General features: G+C 38.6%; 1 protein-coding gene across 1 annotated transcript in view; it reads left to right on the top strand.

The window, feature by feature from the left end:
* Positions 1-20,593, top strand: part of tafa3a (TAFA chemokine like family member 3a) — a 95,865-nt gene that overhangs the window by 48,026 nt on the left and 27,246 nt on the right. The window contains exon 2 of the mRNA XM_068315882.1: positions 11,246-11,355. Coding sequence (XP_068171983.1) covers positions 11,247-11,355 — 109 coding nt within the window. The 5' untranslated portion in view covers position 11,246. The remainder of the gene's footprint in view (positions 1-11,245; positions 11,356-20,593) is intronic.

The raw sequence follows: 20,593 nt of genomic DNA, 5'->3' as shown, positions 1-20,593 counted from the left end.
GCAACGAAGGGAAAGCGTGGCTTGTCTTCCTCGAAGGTTCTGCTGTGTTGCTATCTGCTCATGGACACAATAATATGAGCAAGGCTAAGCAAAGTTTCTGTTCCCACCGGAGAACAGTTAAGATTTTCACTTATTGATGATCTATTCCATTCATATTACCAATAGCTCACTTCATTAGAATCTTATTTCTTTTGTTCACATTATCCTTTCAGAGCTGGTACAGTGAGTAACGAAGTTGACACTCTTACACGTCCGTCACTTAAATTTTGGTTTCCAGTGTCGGACCAACAACCACGTCTGGAGTTAATGATTGAGCTGGTTTATCAGAAATTTGATTTTACCAGTGATGAATTAAAGTGTTCTTTAAGCTGTTAAAAGCATCTTCAGTCTCTTCAATGATCGTCTCTGAAATGATTATCAACAAGCCAGTTATTTCATTGAATAAGACAACTCTGCCTTGCAGAAATCAGAAATAACTGATAATAACTAATAATAACTATTACATACAAAACATTGCATTGTCCAAAAATTTCATAGCTGTACTTTCAACATTAAACAGACACAGGAGGTTCTTAAATATGTCTGTAGGGGTCATTCAGGACTGTGTGGGTAAGATGTTATTTTATGAAGGAGAAGAGATGATAGGACGGTGAGTGACATGTCTACCTCTTGCATTGTGCAGCACTATAAAACCCGACATACCGTTTGTTTGTTCGTTTGTTGTTCTGCAGGTTTATTGCCTGTTTTGCTCATTTAGATTTTTTTTTTCTCGATGGGTCTTATCTGCTCAGTGTGTCGTTGGAGCTGAGTGAACACTGTTTATTCTAGAGTGACTTTTATTGCTTTAAAGCAGCTGAATAATTTTCTGCGTCAGTGGACACATTGTTGGAAGAAATGTGGAAATAAAGCTTGAAGATCCACTTAGCATTACTTTGATCTTATTACAGCTTAGGCCTGGCTCACACATTCAGCTTATGTCAAAATACTTTTCACGCTTTTGAATATTCAGTTAAGTCGGTAACACATGCAGCAAGAAGAATCCAAAACAGCATGTTGTGACTGAATCAACTATTAGAAAAAGCTGAATTAGAAAAATGCCACAGATGGGAAATTAAGAAAAAACAAAATCAACAAACTGTGAAAATGTTTAAAAATGTCTTTTAAAATGTCTTTTGTATATTTCCTGTGTTTCTAATATTCTGGACCACAGAAATGTTAAAGCAACTAAGGCAGCTCTGCCAGTATTTGAGAAAAAAGCTCCAATTTTTGCACCAGGTTTTATATTAATGATCAACTGTTTGTTTTAATCCGGCAAATATTTGATCAACTTTCTTTGATCCGCCTTTTTAATGTACAAGAAAATCAACTATTATAGTTATGTAGTAAATACGTGTAAGTATTAGTATTTATACCACAATTTAAAAACATGTGGCAGTGTATAATGAGCTGTTTGTTTTCTAATTACTAGATCATTGACTGATCTAATGTTTCTGCTTTCAAATGGTGAAGTTAAGCTTTAATTCTTAATTTCTACTTAGTGTATGTGGAAGTGTTTCGTTCAAGTGTGAACTCTTGCCACCAAAAGTAAAGAATTAAATGTAAAATACACACACACACACACGCACACACACACACACACACACACACACACACACACACACACATGCACGCTCGTACGTACGCACAAAAATCAAATATGGGTAATGTTTTATGAGATAAAGTATAAGATATAAGATATTATATGAAATCTAATATCTGTTGCTGTTGCTTCATAGGACGACTCATTGGTGATAAGTTCATGTAACATTTGATTTTTATTACTTTTCAGAATCAGAATCAGAAAATAGTGTATTTCCAGGTACAGTAAAGTTTACCACACAAGGAACTTGACGCGGTGTCGGTACATTGAAAGATGGAAGAGAAGTAATAAGGAATAAGGAATAAAAAAAACTATTCACAGTTTAGATTAAGGTGAGGTATATGTTTTACGGAAACATTTTCTATTGATAGATATTTTTTGAATGTTAACAACGACATGTTCGTTTTTATGTTGCATATTGAACAGAATAACATACGTAAGGTGATCTTTGAATGTATCAGCACAAAATGTGTACATTACATTTTTCTCATTTTGCATTTTAATCCAGTCCTTATTGTGAGGTTTGGGCAGAAATACAGTTTGGTGTTTCAGATGCATGAAATGTGACTGAATGGAATACAAAAACCAGCTAGTAGTGCTCCCCAACCTACAGTGGCTGACTCATCCCCTGTTCCCTCATCTGTGTGTAGTGAATGATGCAGTAGGACAGATATCTGATTCCTGCACTGCTGTGCCTTGTGTCCGGTGGCAGAGAACATTTTTGAGGACACAGGGTGAGTAGGGAGCTCGTAGGCCTCGGTGAACCGCAGCGGCGTGGAGATAGAGAGGACCAGAGTGAGACTAGCCGAGTGTATCAGAGGACTGGGGTGACCTCTGCCTCTGCACCCAGGGGGATATTTTCCAACAGGTCTGAGCCTAATGTTGGCTTCTGGAACTAAATACTCAGCACTGCCTTCTATGGCACTTTCAAAATAACACCACACCGAGCCCACTGGGAAGTACATGCTGGACTTCAGTCACAGTCTTTCACCCCTGCCTACTAAATTCATTGCTGTTTTTCATAACTCCAATTTGTCAGCGATGGACACGGTGGGAGTCTGCGAGTCACATAGAGCAGGAATGTGGTGAGTTATTGAACCAGAAATAGTCTCAAAAGTGAAACTATAAAACATTCTCTATGTCTGGTTCACTATATTCATGGCACACTGTTGTTAATTCCCAAGTCTGAACGGAAGGCACTTTGTTCACCACATTTTTGGAACCAGCGTTAAATAGTTTGGACTAATTGGTCTCTCAGCACTCTGTTGTCCCTTTGAGGACGGAGTTTTAAGCTTTAATTTATTTTTTAAAGAAATCAGGAATCAATCACGGAGGGTGCCTCACTGGTTTTTTCCTCCTGATATTGCCTGTATGAATGTATTATAAACTCCCCCTTCAGAACATTACACAATGATACACGCTACACTTTTTTAAATACATTAACTTTCAATTAAACAATATTTTGAAATGACATCACAGAGGATGCTTATTACTTTGATGGTTGTTCAAGTACACTGCACAAATGGTGCTTTCCATCAGGGTTTAGATCAGTAGCATTTGAACATGCATCAAATTCAACAACAAATTCAGTTTCAGTTGAAGTCTACATCATTATTGTATGTTATATCTGTCTATTTTCATGTGTCCCATAAATGTAATCTTTCTGACTCACCAGGTCTGAAACATACGTACGTGGGGAGGGGATCAAACCAAACATTCTTTAACCACGTAGTTACAACTGTAACTGCCCCACCCTAGAGCAGTAAAGAGTCCTGTAGAAAACAAACCACATCTAAATGCTTATCAAGACCACAGTTCACCATAGTTTCATGAATTTTTCCTAGGCCCTCGCCTTACAGAAGAAAAATTCTTTTGAGTTACGATAAAAAAATCAACACTTGCAGGGTAAGAGTAGTCAGAGAGGTAAATACAGGTATAATGATAGGTAAAAAAAAAATTATGTTTGATTTATATAGTTCATATGTTCAAGGTAAAAATCTTCTTGGGTGGCCACTAAATATATTAACATCGGCATTTACATTTATCTTTACATAAACATAAATATACAAGAATAGGCCTTGGTTTTCAGTTACTTTTTTTTGTCTTTCCTGTATGAAAATATCATGTAACTGTTCTTGTTGAGTTAAAGTTGTTGCTGCTAATAATGCTCATCTGTTATTGGTTTTATGAGTTGCAAATCTTTTCTGTATCGGCAGGATTATAAAGGATTTGTGGGTACATAACCACACTTTTGGTGAATTCTGTCTCTTTATGGAAATGACCATTCCATTAATCCATCATTTTTGGATTAAGGTAGAACACTTCCCGTTTATCCCGTCATCACATCCTTTTGTAAAACAGTCACCCGGGTTTTAAGACATTTCTGCATTGCACTGTGTCATTATTACCAGGAAACGTACTAAAAGAATGAATGAAATACATTTGAGACAGATTTCTCATCACATGTTAGTGAGGATGACAGAAAAATAGTTCTTATCAACACCAAGACTGTTGTAAGCATTCATTTTAAATGAGACACCCTAGAACTGCAGTTCAACACAGACGTCTAATCTGCATAATATTAGTCGATGTTGTCAACATAATTTAATTACCATTTAGTTGAGACGTTAAAAGTGCAGCAGTTTCACTTGGTTATCCTAATGTCCAAAAATGCTTCCTTGAAAAAACATAATTTCTTCCAGTGCCGATTAACCGTACTATTTGTATTGATTTAAATATAATATGGTAGATCATTTTCTGTTGCTAAATACATATTTGACTTAATTGGCTTTAAAGAAACTCTTTTACAGTGCTGTAATTTTCACGATCCAATTGTTTCATATTAGTTAATGTTGAATGTTGGTTATATTAATCCATTCATATACTTTCTGAAAACATAAATGTACATCTTGTTATAATGATTAACATGTTGATTAAAATGCATATATTCAGTGCTTCTATTTTATAATTCAAAAAATCATTAGAATTTTGGAGCTGTTGTGTAGACATCATACAGACAAAAAAAAAACAAAAACTGAATACATGGGAAATAAATATAAACAAATAATAATTTTTGCCTCATATTAATACTTTTTTAGCTGCCAGTTTCTGCCTATAAAAATCCCTTTTTTGACCTTGTGGATTATTCAAGATGTGCATCCATTACTTAAAACAGATTAATTTAATTCGTATTCCAACAGACAGTCTTGAACTCTCCTGAGGATAGCCAAATTTCCATTTGATAGAATGCTACATATAAAAATCATAGAGTCCCAGATTTTAATATTTCCCTCAACAGAACTTTATGAGAGATCATTAATAGGAACTCTTGGTTCAAGTCATTCTGTGAAGCCTTTGGATGTAAAAAATGGAGATGGAGTCATATTTAAAAGAACAGCTGCAATACGACTGGCTGACAACGGTGTGTCGTTGTGCTATGGATAGATGAGACTGTCTGATACAACAGCCAGTAACTCAATTGATGAGCCCAGGACCATGATGGCGGGAAAATAATGTGTGAAAGATGTGAGCGACAGACCAGTGTGAGAGACAAAGTGAAGCTGGGGAATGAAAAGGTTTCAGTCTTCCCGACTGAACCGACTGAAAAGGAGCTCGTCGTCATGGCAGGTAGCTTTAAAGGGGCGTTCAATAAATTTAAAATGGACTCTACTCATGTAGACGCTTTCTGCTGCGAACAATTCAAAGCAATTTATCACCAGGATACATTCACTGTTTCACACACATATCCCACACGGCGGTCGATGTCACCGTGGAAGGTGTTTCAGGAGTCATTCACACACCAATTAGGATTGTGGTTCAGTCCTCACACGTACCAGATCATACTGGGACAATGTGTGATGCCCTCAGAGGGCTTTACATGCAACACACAGTCAGAAAGAGACACCAGGAGGAGAAGAAGAATGTTTTCATGGCAACAACACCCGTTACAAGTGTCTGTTTCCAAGCAGAGATATATGAGGTGCGATGTCTCACTCCACTCCAAATCCAGTATGTATTGAGACCAAGTTGACTGATTCCTTCTCAGAGGACCAACTTCCTGGATTGGTGGGTCACTTCATCTCACACAGGCAGGCAGCAGCATAGAGAGCAACAAAAAGAGGAGTAGTTCCACTACTTGTTCCTTTATCCACTCTCACATGCACTCCCCTCATTTTTAGCAATAGTACTGTACTTTGAAGTACAAGCAAAAAGCAATTAGTGATGCAGTGGTACCTCTACTTACGAAAATAATTGGTTCTGGAAGAAATTTGGTAAGTAGAAAATTTCGTAAGTAGCGACACGTTTTCCATGCAAATGCCCTAATCCGTTCCAAGCCCCCCAAAATTCAGACATAAATACACACAGAGGTCCCTCTTATGGGATGCCAGGATGCTAGGTAATAGCCAAAGGAAGAGCAGTTATAAGAATGTTGCATTCAGGAACCTTTGGGAGCTGCCAGTATCAGCCCATACTGTATTTTCACCTTTCGTAACTCGAAATTTCTTTCGTAACTAGAGGCAAAATTTTCCTTTTCAGGCTTTTCGTAAGTAGAACATTTCATATGTAAAAACATTCGTAAGTATAGGTACCACTGTTCCAGCAGAAAACGATGAGTGATATATCAATGTATGGCTGATCATTTTAAAATTTCATCACAGCCTGTCACTGATACCAATTCAGACCCATAAATCAGCAACATGTATATAAGAAACATCGGGATGTTGATTTAAAGTCTTAGCCTGATGTACGAATGTTTCAGCCGACACAATAATTTTCTGTCATGTTACTAAAAGAAACTTATATTTACTGAAGAGCTGAACAAAAACACGTATCATTAACATTAACCTTGGTTGAAGTTTGTTCAATCAGGTACAAACACACCTCTGTCTAAGAAGTCTCACTGACTCCACGCTGCTACATGGAAACAGGTGCTTTGATCTAAGTTTGTGTGTGTGTGTGTGTGTGTGTGTGTGTGTGTGTGTGTGCGCGCGCGCGTGTGCATGCTCGTGCACATTTAAGTGTTGATTCTGTTTTTCCATCACCAGGAGTCCTTCGCCTCAGTGAAAACCACAAATAACAACCAGGAGTGGTTCAAAGAGCAGAAGGAGTTTCATATAAATCTCTGTTGTGCATTTTGCAATGTGTCAGTCGTATTTGAGATACAATATTTATTCCTCACATATGAGAAACACGATATGTGAACACCATATTAACAATCGCCGTTGAAATCAAACAGTTAAACATTCTGAGCAACACATGCTGTTAAAGATGGGTGTCGATCCACCACCCTACATTAATGGATGGCATTTAGCAATATTAATAGTGTGTAGTCAGGCTGGTGATCTGTGGTACTGGACTTTGTCGTCGTGGTTTGCTGAGGTTTCGCTAATGTCAGCATGTTGCCAGGATTTTGTCTAAATTGTGTAAATACTGGAAGAATATTGATTCTCATGTCACTAAATTTAGTCATGGTTTTTGCAATTGTGAGTTGCCTTTATTTTGGGTGTCTTTACAAACAATCCCAAGTGATCATTATAAAAAAGACGTCATTGCGGGGAAAATGTCTACAAAATGATACGTCTGGGGTAAGTGGGTCAGGGTACAAGATATGGAAGACACTTCGTCATCCTCCTCAAGTCAGTGAAAGCGGCCATCCATGACAGCCTTACGCACCCAGAGGAATATTGAAGGATTACCCACACCCTGGTTCACCACGGCGGGAATCTGGATTGACTCTTCCGCCTGCTGCACCTACAGTATGAAACAGCTCGACTGGCTCTCGGTGCATCAGCAGACCGTTGGCATCGGATAGTTGGCCTGTACTTACCAGAACAACAGGAACTCAGCTGATGTGTTGGAATATGAGCTTGACGACCTCATGGTTCTTGATGGCCTGTGTGTCTGTCCAGTCTCTGGAAGAGACTGAGGCCACAGTCCTTGTCTGGCCAGGGGTGAGTCCTGAATTAAATACCATTGAAAATCTGTTGGGTTTTTATGAGTGGGTACAACTCAACATTCTCTAGAGATACAGTGGGCAGCACTGACCAAAGACTGGGCCACCATCCCAAAAAGATGACATTTGGAGGATGTGTCCATCCATGTAGAGGATTACTGCTGTAATCAGTATTTTATTTACTCGATTTATCTATTTTTGTTGCAAGCGATTAAATTAAAACAGTCTTTTAAATTTAACAAAATACAAATCGATATTTTTATATGACAAAAATTACCCAAGCAAATTAGCGAATATATTAAACTATAAAATTAAACAATAGGATTATTAAATGAGTACCGAGGACATCACAAGAAAACTTTAAATTGTTAGACCAATCTAACATTCTTTAAAAATGGATATGGTAATGTTGATGGTTCTTGTTGTTCTTAAAACAAGTGAACAACTCATTGCTGATTAGAGAATGTGTTCTTACATAGAAATCAGTCATCAAATGGACTATAAAACCTTCACGTTTGGACAGGGTGCAGCTATTTCAAACTGGCAAAATAATTTTGTTGATCAGAGGATAAAAAATCTTACTATATGAAGGTGGATGTGGAGCTCTGTGAGGATAAAACAATGAAAATAACTTGATTTCCAAACGGATCATGTCAATAAATATGTGTGTGTGCGCCTCTGCATGTAAAAATCAGCCATAACCTATCAGGAAATAGGCTTTCCTCGATCAGGCCATTTTATGATGAGCAGCTGCTCTCTGTGCTCGATCCATCAGGTAGAATAATTTTCCTGTTAACCAACTCCAGCCGGCCACCTGAACACAAGATGGAACTGCTGTGTTAGATGCTAGAGTACATTTAAATCTTGTTTGGAGTGAAACCTGGAGTTCTGCTGCTCAATTCCAAAATAATCACAGACTAACTGCCCAAACATTATTTTTTTAACAGCATGACAGCAGGCATGCAAAATTGCCATTATTTTTAGAGCTGTCAGAGGATATTTTTTTTTATTTCTCTTACTTTTCTGCTATCAATGATAAAAAAATAACAAAAGCAAGACTGGAAATAAAAGCTGCAATTTTGATCCTGGGTTTTTAATTGAGGAGGAAATGATAAAAAAAGGTAATGAAAAAAACGAGAAAATCAAAATAGGGTTGTCAATTGATTATAAAACTTCATTGAATTAATCACATATCTCAAGGTACAGTAGTACCTTGAGATATGAGTTTAATATGTTCCATGAACGATTTCGTCAGTCAAACGAGTCGCACAAATTTTCCAAATTTAAATGGACTAAAATCATTTTAATCAGTTCAAGCATGGTAAAAAAGCCCCAAATCCCCTAAATCGTGAAAAAAAAACCCCATAGTTTTTATTAAATAGACTTGCATACCTTACCTGTGACTAGTTAATTATATGTAAGTTGCGTAAACAAAGGTAGTGGAATCTGAAGTATGAAAATGAAATTCGAAAGTACTCAGCAAATGAGAACAAGATCCGGTCTCAGTTGATGTTGTATCAACCCCCCGACTGGCAGTGGTGTCCAGAAGCACGGCTCCTATCTGGATTTTAACTCGTATGTCAAACAAAAATATGTACAGAGCGACGGCTCATATCTCAAAAAACCCGTACGTCGAGTAGCTCGTTTCTCAAGTCACCACTGTATTTCTACTTTTATCATTAAACTTGCAGGGCTCAATGATCGTTTCTGAATTGGTATATTCAGCTGCGGTTAGGGTTAGGGTTAGGAAGTTAGAGGTACTTCCTTGATGTTACTCCTCTTTTTGACCATTTGGAGCTCTGTTGTGTCTACTGGGACAGTGTTTGAAATGTCCAACTTTTTTATGGGGCTTGGTTAGCCTCCAATGAACAAATAACAGGATCCAATCTACCCAGTTGAGTGTGTATCTGTGTTGAAATGCACACAGTGACTAGAGGCAACCACAAACTGTTAAAACTATATACACTTTTTTAAAAAGTGTGAGATCAAGTTGCCTCCATTGTTTCATAAGATTTATATTTATCTTTTAGGTCTCATACATTTTCAGGATTTTCTTCCTCATAAAACATTAAAACAGAACTACCACCTTGAAATCCCTTTGCTTGCTTGCAATGTTATTATTTAAAATTAAAAATTGTAAAGAATTTTAAGACAAAGGTTTTCAGACAAAATGTGGCTTAGATGAAGATAAAACTTCAACGTAGGCTGAGATTGTCCTGATTGGCAGCTGTCTCGGCCTTTCAGGATCAGCTTTAATCGTCGTTGCTTGTTTACCTCGGCTCCCGTAAACCCAGACTCACACTGTTTGGTTCTTTTCTGAGGCTGGATCGTTTAGCTTTAACACCTGACCAGATGGAAAAAGAGTGTAAATGTAAACCCCCAGGCTTCAAACAGCCCCGTAGAAATCTATTGGTGATGCTGCGTGTTTATGTTTGCCAACGGTCTCCGTGTGTAGCGGTCTGATTGCATCAGCTGTCTGATACTGTACAGAATTAGAGCCTTGTGCTCGGATCTCACTCAGCTCTGGCTGCCAGTACAAAGGCTGTCACGGCAAAAACATCTCCCTCAAGTGTGAGCCTCTGCCAGAAAGGGAGGGTTGATCGCTTTTGCATGAAAACAAGCACTTTACTAATTTTAGTGACTGTACTGAAACATAGTTCAAAGCAGAGCTGTGATTTGCAGCTCGCTTTCTCACAGAGGAGACCCGCTCCATTGGCAGTAATAAGAGCCACAGATTGCATTGCTTGCGCTGCTCTCCACAGGCCTGTCTGATGGAGATGGAGGGTATTACTGGACAAGAGCCCTATAAAAGTACATGGAAGATTACCGGGCTGAGCACATTAAGAGAGACCACACAAACAGCATTAGTCAACTCCCAGGTAACAGGATGACAACAAGCAGGATAGAAGGAGACAGCAAGTGTCAACAGACTTCGATTGTTCTTGCTGTCTCCAGATGTAAATTGGTGTAATAAATTGCTGTGTGTTTATACAGAGTTGCCGACTTTCACAGTTTTGACTCTCAGCCTCTTTCTCTTTCTGCTCAAACAAATTACACAGATCATTACAAGCAACTGATTTGTAAGGAATGTATATCAACGCAGTGGTTATTTGAGGGGGGCTGCAATGAGAGGATGTCATAACTGGAAAAACGGATTTCTCTTCATGTTCTGTCCTTCTAAGGACGGTTAAAAAACAATTATGAAAAGTAAGAGTGTGAAGAAACAAATATTTTATTTGCCCTGAATGACAAGACAGACATTAAGATTCTGGACCTCAGCTTAATTGGACTAATATCTACTTTTCATCAGCAGCATGAAATTGCTTGTCAAAGTCCAACAGTGGCCAATAATCAGCTCATATTTACTTTACCTTCACAACTGCATTCAAATGTTCCTAAAGTATCGTTATTGTACTTATTTAAATTTCCTGACAGTCTTCAATGTTATCTTCATCAGGCTTTTCTTTCTCACAGGGAAGGTGTCCAGTTGAATCTCAGCAGCTCCATGCTTTTCTATTCCAGGAGTTACTGTAATAGGTGATGTCTCCCTGCCGAGCTGTGTTGAGATGATCCAGCCTGCACATCTCACGTTCATGTCATGGAAACATGACTCACCTCTAATGTTCTGCTTTCTTTTCTTTTTTCTTCTCCAGAATGTGGGAGAGGGACCTGCAGGGCATGTGCAGAACAGCGCTGCTGCTGGCCATCTGTATGTTGTCGCTATGGGGACTGACCAGCGCATCATCACACAGAAGCCACATCGGTACTGTACAGTCCCACGATGCATGGGTCACTCACTTTTAATTTGCCCAGAACATGCAAACTGTCCATTGGGGAGGATTGCAGAAATGTATTGGCATAATTTTATTAAATCCTATATATTCCTGTTTCTCCTGTTACGGTCAGTGCATTTGAAGACTTTAAAGTACATCTAATATATTTTGAAAACAATGATAGCTTCTGATTTTTAGGTACACCACTGCAATTGCAGGAAAAAAGCATCAGGATAGATATTTAGTGGATTTAATTGTATGAAAGCTTTTTAAGTCGTTTTAATATTTTTTTTTGCACGTATGATACTTTTCATACGTGCTATGATACGTGCATCCATCAGTATACTGTATTCTGTCTTCAGGTGGATTCTAGTTTGGACTTCATCCTGAATAAATTGGCACAGCAGTCACACAGTGTCACAACCAGTTCTTTTCCGCTCAGGTCACTCAAATGTGCTGACCACAGGTCACCAGGCCGGCTTTTTAAAGAGAAACCGATATAATTAGCTGAGCTCTCTCTTTTTTTGTTTTCCTTCTCACCAGCGAGGCAAAGTGCAGCGTAAGGTTGCTTTTTATGCACATGGGATTCCAGCAGTGTGGCAGTCATGCAACTGAAGCATTACAAGGAAAATATACTGCCAATTATAGCATGTGTGTGCATGTCTGTCTACGTGTGGCCTTTCCAAAGAGATACCCGATTCACACAGAAGTCGCCTGATTCCAGTGTATATTGATACAAACCATGACGATACATTGACATAATGAGCCTTATTCCACCGGAGGATAAAGTGCACACAATGGCTAGAGGGGAAATGACTCCATATCAGCTTAAACCAACAAAACAAGACCAGTGGAAGACTTTCATTAGGTGTCAGAATCCAGGACCATGACATGATGGACCACATGGGGATAGGGTGGTCATTATCTGAAAGAAAAGCATCAGAGCAGGTGTCTGGTTGCAAACCAAGACCGATGGAGGAAGCTGTGACAGCAGAGTTAAATCTCTGCCGGCCTTATTGATGACTTTACCAGTTGCTCAATACCCAACCGTCTAATAGTCTAATTTCAGATTCATCTGACTTCAGGGTTGTTAATATTCGGTGTTCAAATTGGTTGGCCGAAGGAGGAGGAAAACACAATTTAGTTTTCTACTGCTGTGTCCTGCTTTCACACTGTACACACTATTGTTACATTCTAATTCACATATAATCAGGAAAAAAACAATTTGCGGTTATAGACTTGTAGATACAGATAACTATGTAAAGATAATGCTGATGGAAAAACAGGACAGATACATTATTTTAAAGTTATACTTTTATTGTTTCTGTTCATGTTTTTCACTGCTAAAAATTCATTGGAGTTTCATGGTTGAACCAAAGAACAAAACGGATGATTTTTGGGGATGTCATAGCGGGGAAATAAAATACTTAGTCTGAGATTTGACTAAATCTATACTCCAGTAGAAAAATGCTTATTTACATGCATTACTCAAACAAGTTGAGCCATTGTTGAGCCTATAAATTTCACTGTGGCTTTCATTAAATAAAAAAAATTAAAAAAATGAGAAGAGCATATATTTTGTCAAGTCCAGTAGTCCACTGTTCAGACTGTTCATTTCTCTTTAGCTCTAAAACTACCAGATATGCTACATATATTCATGCCTTAATTAATACTCAAGAGCTATGCCAAACATCAGTTAGCTTCAGATTTATTGTCATTTTTTTTTTTTGCCATCTGAAAAAAGAACAACGTCTGTAAACGCGTTTTGATCCATTTTACTTTTAATTATGAAATAATTGGTTTGATGGGCACACCCTGTCACACAGCAGTTCCAATCTGAATAACACGAGGCAGAGAATGACTTGTGTTGCTGTGTTTTGAATGGCCACACACTCCACACCGTCGGGCCTCTGGACTACCATTGTGTCAACGTTTACTTACCTGTTTGTGTGAGAAGTGAATCAATAAATCTAATATTTTTCTGAATGCATTTGGTGTTTGCAGAAATGACAGTAGAGTCAATCCCTTTTGTTTGACAGCAAACGTGTGATAATCCATTTAATCTCTAGGTTTACATCACTTGTCTTTTTGGTTTTGCATTCGTCTTGCTCTCGTGGTTTGTGTGCTTGTCTGTGTGATTTATTAGGAGACAGAGAGAGAGAGAGAGTAGCCCCGGCCCCGTTCTCCAGGAGCCGCTCTGACACTTAGATAATCACACCGCCCGTCCTGAGCCACAGAGGTCGCATCAAGGTGGGCCCAATAAACAAACCTCTTTAGCCCCTCTGTTTATTGAGGTAGGGGGCTTTTGCCAAAGCAATTGAACCTTTCACCGTGGGCCTGACTGAGCTCACAGTGTGCATGCATAGCCCCCGTAATAAGACCACAGCATCCCCCAGAGCACCATCTGCATTCATTAGCTCCTCATGAAAGAGTGGAGAGAAAGAGGAAGGGTAAGAGAGGGCATGAGGAGAGAGAGCGGGTGTGATAACAACTACCTTGCGGCCAAGACAATTTGTTTTGGTCCTGTCAATAGGATTTAGACTGATGATGTGCCCGGGTCAAACGGAGGCCTCATTACTCAGCTGTTTAGATACTTGAATACTTCTTTTCCTCTTTAACAGTAACTCATTCACTCTCATTAAAAAAAAAACAGTAATCAAGCTCCGATGTGGTTTACCGATCACTTTGTGTGAGCGCGAACGCTGAAATGTGGCATAGAGAAAAATAGGCGTGAAAAGCATTTCCCATGATGCTGTGTGATACAACATGGCAGCAGTCCTTCGCCTTGAGATTACAAATAAAAAACAAAACAATAAAAAAACAACAACACCACACACACACACACACACACACACACACACACACGCTATGAGCGGTGCCCTTTACAGATCGAAATCTCTGTTGCATTTTTCAAATATAAGGCATTAAGCTGCATGACTTATGAAGAGCTTCACAAATTATAATCAAAATGACTTTGGAGCTCAGGTTTATGCTGTGTTTAATTCAAGGTCTCCTTCTGTATTCACACACGAGGGGCCAAGCTGCCTTATTAATAAGATGAAACTGCTCACCGACTCTCATTTGAATTTAGCGGAATAATTCCACATTTACTTATAGTAGAAACTTTCTAAAAACTAATGCAGTCTAATGGTTCATTCTCAAGCTGAGCTTCATGCTTTTTATTTTATTTTTTTATTCCATAAAAAATTATGTTCATTTTTTTCCTTTCATTTTAATATCAGGAGAAAACTGATTGTCCTAAACTCAATATAATGGCAGAAACAAGTATAGATATTTCTCTTCGTCAGTAGTCGAAGCCAATTTATTTCTTCTTTTTAAATTTTTGATCAGGTGCCAGTCTAAAATGTGACTCATTATTATGATTTCTAAATAGAAATATGCTTAGTCATTAAATGAGAGTTACTTCCTTTTCCAGCCTGGAAGGAAAGAGCAGTGGAGAATGCATTTCACGCATGATGGTCTTTGATGAGCACCAGGCAGCAGCTCAGTACATTTTTAGGGCTTAATGCCTGAGATTATTTTAGAATTTCAAATAATTTGTGACATTCCAACTCTGTATAGCTCTGGGGTGGATACAGTTTTTGTGTCTTAGACATTATTTTTTAATAATCGTGAAATTTCTGGATGAATAAAAAAATAGACATTTTTTGTTATATTGTATGGATGTCTCACCATTTAATACCAATGCTCTATCTTTCTTTTTATTCACTGACTGATGGAAATACAACTGAATCAACCTACCTGTCCATGCTGAATACTTTTACATATCTAAGTAGATGTTTCTCTCACCACAAAGCAGTCACCTTTCTGTTTTAACAGGCCCGAGTTCATTGTTCTCATTTTTTTTTTTAACATGTTTTAGAAAAAATGTGATGTTTGACAGAATAACTTATCTCATTGTGGGTGTATTAAATGTGTTAAAACAGAATATCTCCATTCAAAATGCAGCGTTGCAGTCAAATTCTTTTTTGTTACACTGTTAAACACAATCCTGTAATTCACGACATCAGAATATTTAAAAATTATACTGACACTCAAAGTATGATTTTGAGTGCCAGTAAAGCAGATCGCGGCCAAGCAAAATATGTAATTGCAACATGGTTTTACCCTCAGCTCCTTTCTATGCCGGTAGAAAAAGAAAGAAATGTACAACAAAGGATATTTGATTATTTGTACCTGATTGTAAAACAATTCAATGGTCATTTGTCAGATAAGCAAGACAGATTAGAATTTGAAAGAGCTTTGTTTTGGGGGAGTAGATCCCAGTTTGTGCTGCACCTCCATCCCATCTCCTGTTGTGTGGCATCTTGCATCACGCTCCACTCTGCAGCGGGTCAGTGTGGAACCCTTGCCCCGGGGGCAGCATGACATTATACCAAGTGGCGGCAGAGCAGGTCACCCCCACCCTGAGGCTGTGAGGGGCGGGGGGGGGGGTGCAGCTGCAGAGCATTCGTCCTGACATTTGGAGAGCAGGTGGACGACACAACGGTGGACACAGATAGTGGGAGCGGAGGCAGATTGAGATGGAGATGTGGCTTGTTTGAGATGCACTGCAGGGATGACAGGGGTCATCCACCCCCCCACCCCCCATCTCCCAGTGGCAGCTCCTGAGATTAGAAAACCATCAAATGCCCTCCGCTACACACATCTGAATGGCAGCTGTATAGATGAGCCATGAGTGGCTGTGTGATAGAAGTGCCAATAGAAGTTATATCTGTGGAGAAAAATGTAACCCTTTATCATGCAGTTACTTTCTTTGGTCAAATAAATTTCTATGACACTGAACAATTTTGAAAAATGTTACAGTAGATGTAAAATGCTGTCATGTTCTGCAATAACATTCCAATGGAAAATTTTTGAATTCAAAAATTTTCAATGAATGTTTTGTAAAGAGTTAAAAGTGACATGTTTTATTAACTTTTTGTTCACTGAAATAACTAATAAGTAAACTCTGGTGATAATATTAAAAATACCACTTTCGTAATAACCATTGATTTTACTCAGATTTTATTTTTTAGATTCTCTGTGTGTAAACTCTGATCGTACTTTTCATTATACTTCTACACAGGCTTTATGTAATGATGTAATGGATTAGGAATATTATCATGTGACAAAGTGTAAAAAGGTCATCTTAAGCAGCTACCAGTGTTCCAGCTATGTTTGTGTTGCATAACAAGGCAGTACGAACACCAACATGTGATTTAGTTTTACCTTCAGATGAGATTGTTCAGATCAGCGGCTTCAATATATTTTGTTCCTTTGACCTCACATTCTTGTCAGCTGGGCTTGAATCGCCTTTAGTGTCTATGGCGGCTCTAAGCCTGAAAATGTCCTGTAAAACCACCCATCCTTTTTGTGGGTCATGGATCTGCTGGAGCGTTTCCCAGCTGGCTGTAGGCAAGAGGCGGGGTACACCCCTAATGAGACGTCATCTTATAGCAGGCCCGTCCTGTAAATGGAGTGGGAGATGGAGGGTATTTTCTCTAAAAATTGTTGCACATTTATGCATTTTAAAATTCCTCCTGAGCAGAATTAGGCCCATAAATATAAATGTTATTTATATAGAAGTGAATCTTTATGGGAGCTACAGGTAGAGTGGATGATCTATACCATAATTACTTACTACCTAACTTTGAAAACTTAACATTGTTGCATTTACAAAGCTAGTTAACATGTTATTAATAATAAACAACATGGAAATGTTACAGATTATCCATCCTTAGAATCTGTTCCTGCATCAAGGTTTAAAAATTCCACGCTACCAGACGGCCACTGATTGGACGGTAGCTCAGAGTGATGCCTTCCTCTGAGCTTTTTTTTTTTTTTTTTTGTCAGAGGCAGGACCTTAACTGTATCCGAAACAGATACACTCTTCTATCATTCCTCCTCTAATTACAGCTCAAACATAAACCCATTATCCCTCGCCACATTATGAGTTACCTCCAGCCATTCTGAAACCCAAAGAAATGAGGGTTTCTGGATTTCGATAGAGAATGGAAGAAAGCCTGGTGATAACGATTTAAGCTGATGAATGCAATTAGGGGAGAAGTGCTAACAGCATGGCGGTAATTGGGTCTTACAAACTAAAAGCCTGCCCTCACCCAGCAATTAGAGCTACCTCCTTTAAAGTTAGTCAATTGTATTGCTGTTAATGGTCCATGCTTGGTTGAAGCTGAGCAAGAGGAGCCGCGTCCTTTTTTTTTTCAAATTGGCCATGGCCACGCTCTTTCTCGCAGCATTTCGGAGCTCTGTTGAGCTTTTAATGTTGTGAATGCTTTCTGAGGTGATCATTTTGTTAGTAATGGAGAGTCGCTGTTCAACAGATGGTGGCGTATCACGAACTGCTTGATGTATGTCGTTTTATAACGTTAACATTGAAATTAGTGACTTGTTGCAATTTGCGTGTCACTAAGTGGAGTGGTGCCATTGGCTTCCAAGCTAATTGTTTCAAACATTGTTAACAGTAAAGGAAGCAGGGGAAAGCTGTGTGCTGATAGCTCTCCATGCTTTAGTTTTTAATGCCCTATATAAATATTAATCTTAAATTTTGTCAGATTATTTAAATAACTCACATCACAAAAGAATAATCCTTAAAAATTTAAATATTTTTTTCTTTTTATATGCATACCGATAAATATGTGTGCGTTCTGTAATTTGATTGGAAATCACCTCTATGTCTTTACCAAGTGGAACATTTGTGTAACACAGACCTTATTTGAACTGAAGCTTCCAAAACTATTCTTTACTTTTTAATTTTTAGTCATTTTTGAATTTATCTGTTTTGTGGAATATGGGCTACTGATGTTGGAGGCTCATTGATTTAATTCACACTCCAGTTCCTCACATTTCTATGTATGTTGAAGACATGATGGAAATGTACTATAACTGAGTCAGAATAGAGGTTGTGCCATTGATTTTGTGTTACCTGGGGATTGACTGGTGGTTCAGCCTTCTCTTTGCAACTTAACCACCACAATGAAACTGAGATATTCTATTCATTTTAATAGTCGGGTTAAAATAGATTACACATTTGCTTTTCTCTTATCTACTATCATAGCCTATTTTCAGTTTGCACATACTGAATTAAACGCTGTAGGTATTAGGAATTGTACAATTTAATGGTTCAATGGAGTTACAAAATATGCTCTAAAAATCTTTTTTTCAGAATGGCACACTGGCAGTATGGATATAATCTGCACAGCTGCAGTTCTAATAGTGTCATAAAAGAAGACAGGGGTCTCGGAATTATTAGAGCAACAAGCAGAACGGTGCAGACAATGAGAAATTTGAGACACCGAAGTGAAGACCAAGGCAGGCGAAGGACCACAACAAAGACCTAAACAGTTGTAGTTAGCATCTCACCATCAATGGATTCACTGGAATAGATCAAGTTCAACCAGTGACTCAAGACTCAACAGCAAGACGTGACAATGGAGATTTAATTCCTCCCAGAGACAGACTTGAACTTCTCCCTTCAGTTTAAACTTGACATTTGCAACCTGACGTCTGAACAGGTTCTGCAGTACACAAGGGCTCCAAGTTTATAAGATTCTGACTACCTGCTGGGTTTTTATAGCAAATTCAGGCCAAAGAATCATTAATAGAATGAAGAGAGACACACAAAAATATGCGTACTCTGGGTTAGAAATCATGAAATGGTGCTTGATTAATTATGAATCAATCGTTTGAACATGAATGTCCGTAATTGTGAATACCAGCGCCCATATCAAGTCAAATTAGTGTCTGCTTGGAATTCCTGTCACTTGCTTAATAGAGCACCTTCAAAACGAAATAATACCGATATACGACGTTTAATGGCAGATGTGAGGCGTAGATGCTGCGTGATGCGAGTGAATGCTGGTGTTGAGCCCACTCGCCCGACACATTTAACAGCGGCAGCAGTGGCTGTGACACATATTATATGAACTATTAGGGAGTTAACAATAGCTCTCTCTTCTCAGAGTCGTCATCCGATTGTGCAAACGCGAACGTTACAATATATTCTGTGTGAGGATGTCATTATTTCTGATGCCTATCACGATTAAACATCCGCTCAGAATTTGTTCTCAAACAGAAATATGTGAAATCAAATCAATTTTCCTCAACGTCGTAATCATCTGCTGGTAATTTCTTTACATTTATGGGCCACATCGCAAACAAGAATTGCTAGTTCAGCATACTTTTCATTGTGCGAGCATGCCAAAACAAATTATGGGAACTGTTCCCTAAGTTAGAACAGGTGTTGCGGAGGGGGAGCAGATGTCTGAGGGGAGGGCCCACGATGCTGGAAACCCTCATATAGATAAATACATTCTCAGTAAGAGAATATTTGCTTGGAGACATGTAATGTGTTTGTTAACATCAATTGAAATTCATCTTATGCCCTGTCCCCCCCCCCCCCCCCCGAGGGCGATAGCTATAGCTGTAGCTCTGCCATCATTAAGAGCAGTGAAGGCTTTCCAACAGTTCGACATCTGTCTCTAATGTGGCATCTAGCATTACGACAAGATGTCTGAGAACAAGCCAGGAAAGTTTAATGTCCTCTCTAAACGCTAATTCTCACTATTACAGATTTGCAGCCTCCTATCATAAATATAACACATTTGCATTAAAAACTGTCCCCTGAAACATATTTTCCGTGCTGGTTGATAATATAAATCCTTACAGACATTTATGAGCACTCATCTGCAGTCAGACGGTGTTGCGAAGCAAATCGAGAGAGAAACTTGTCAGCCATTCAGCCTTGGGTAGTATCCTTTTTATTTTAAAGTAATACTACGCTATGGCTTGGTAGTTCTTCACTAAAGGTTGGATACTGATGGAATTAAGTGAAATATAACCTTCTGAAACACAGTCTATCAAATTCTATCCCTCTATATTCTGGCTGTGCTCCATGACTTTTTTTCGCCTTCCGGCTCACATCTCCCCAGGAATGAGGTGCGATGCCGATGTGTCCACATCAGACCATAAAAACCGCCACCGAGGCTGAGCGTCAAGTTTATGTGAATGGACTGAAGCATAAAATGTAATGGGTGGAACCATTGGAGTTCTCTTGGAATGACTTTTTTTTTTTTTTTTTTTTTTAAAGGTTTGTCGACATATCTTTCAGCAAGATGGTCTATTAAAAAGAGGAACATTTATATTGAGCTGTCAGGGGGTGGACAGGTCAGATGCTCCTTTAATAGCATCCTCAGGCTCCCTGCAATT

This window comes from Antennarius striatus, chromosome 5 (genome assembly GCF_040054535.1).
Source record: "Antennarius striatus isolate MH-2024 chromosome 5, ASM4005453v1, whole genome shotgun sequence".
Taxonomy (NCBI): domain Eukaryota; kingdom Metazoa; phylum Chordata; class Actinopteri; order Lophiiformes; family Antennariidae; genus Antennarius; species Antennarius striatus.
This window is presented reverse-complemented; position numbering and strand designations above follow the sequence as displayed.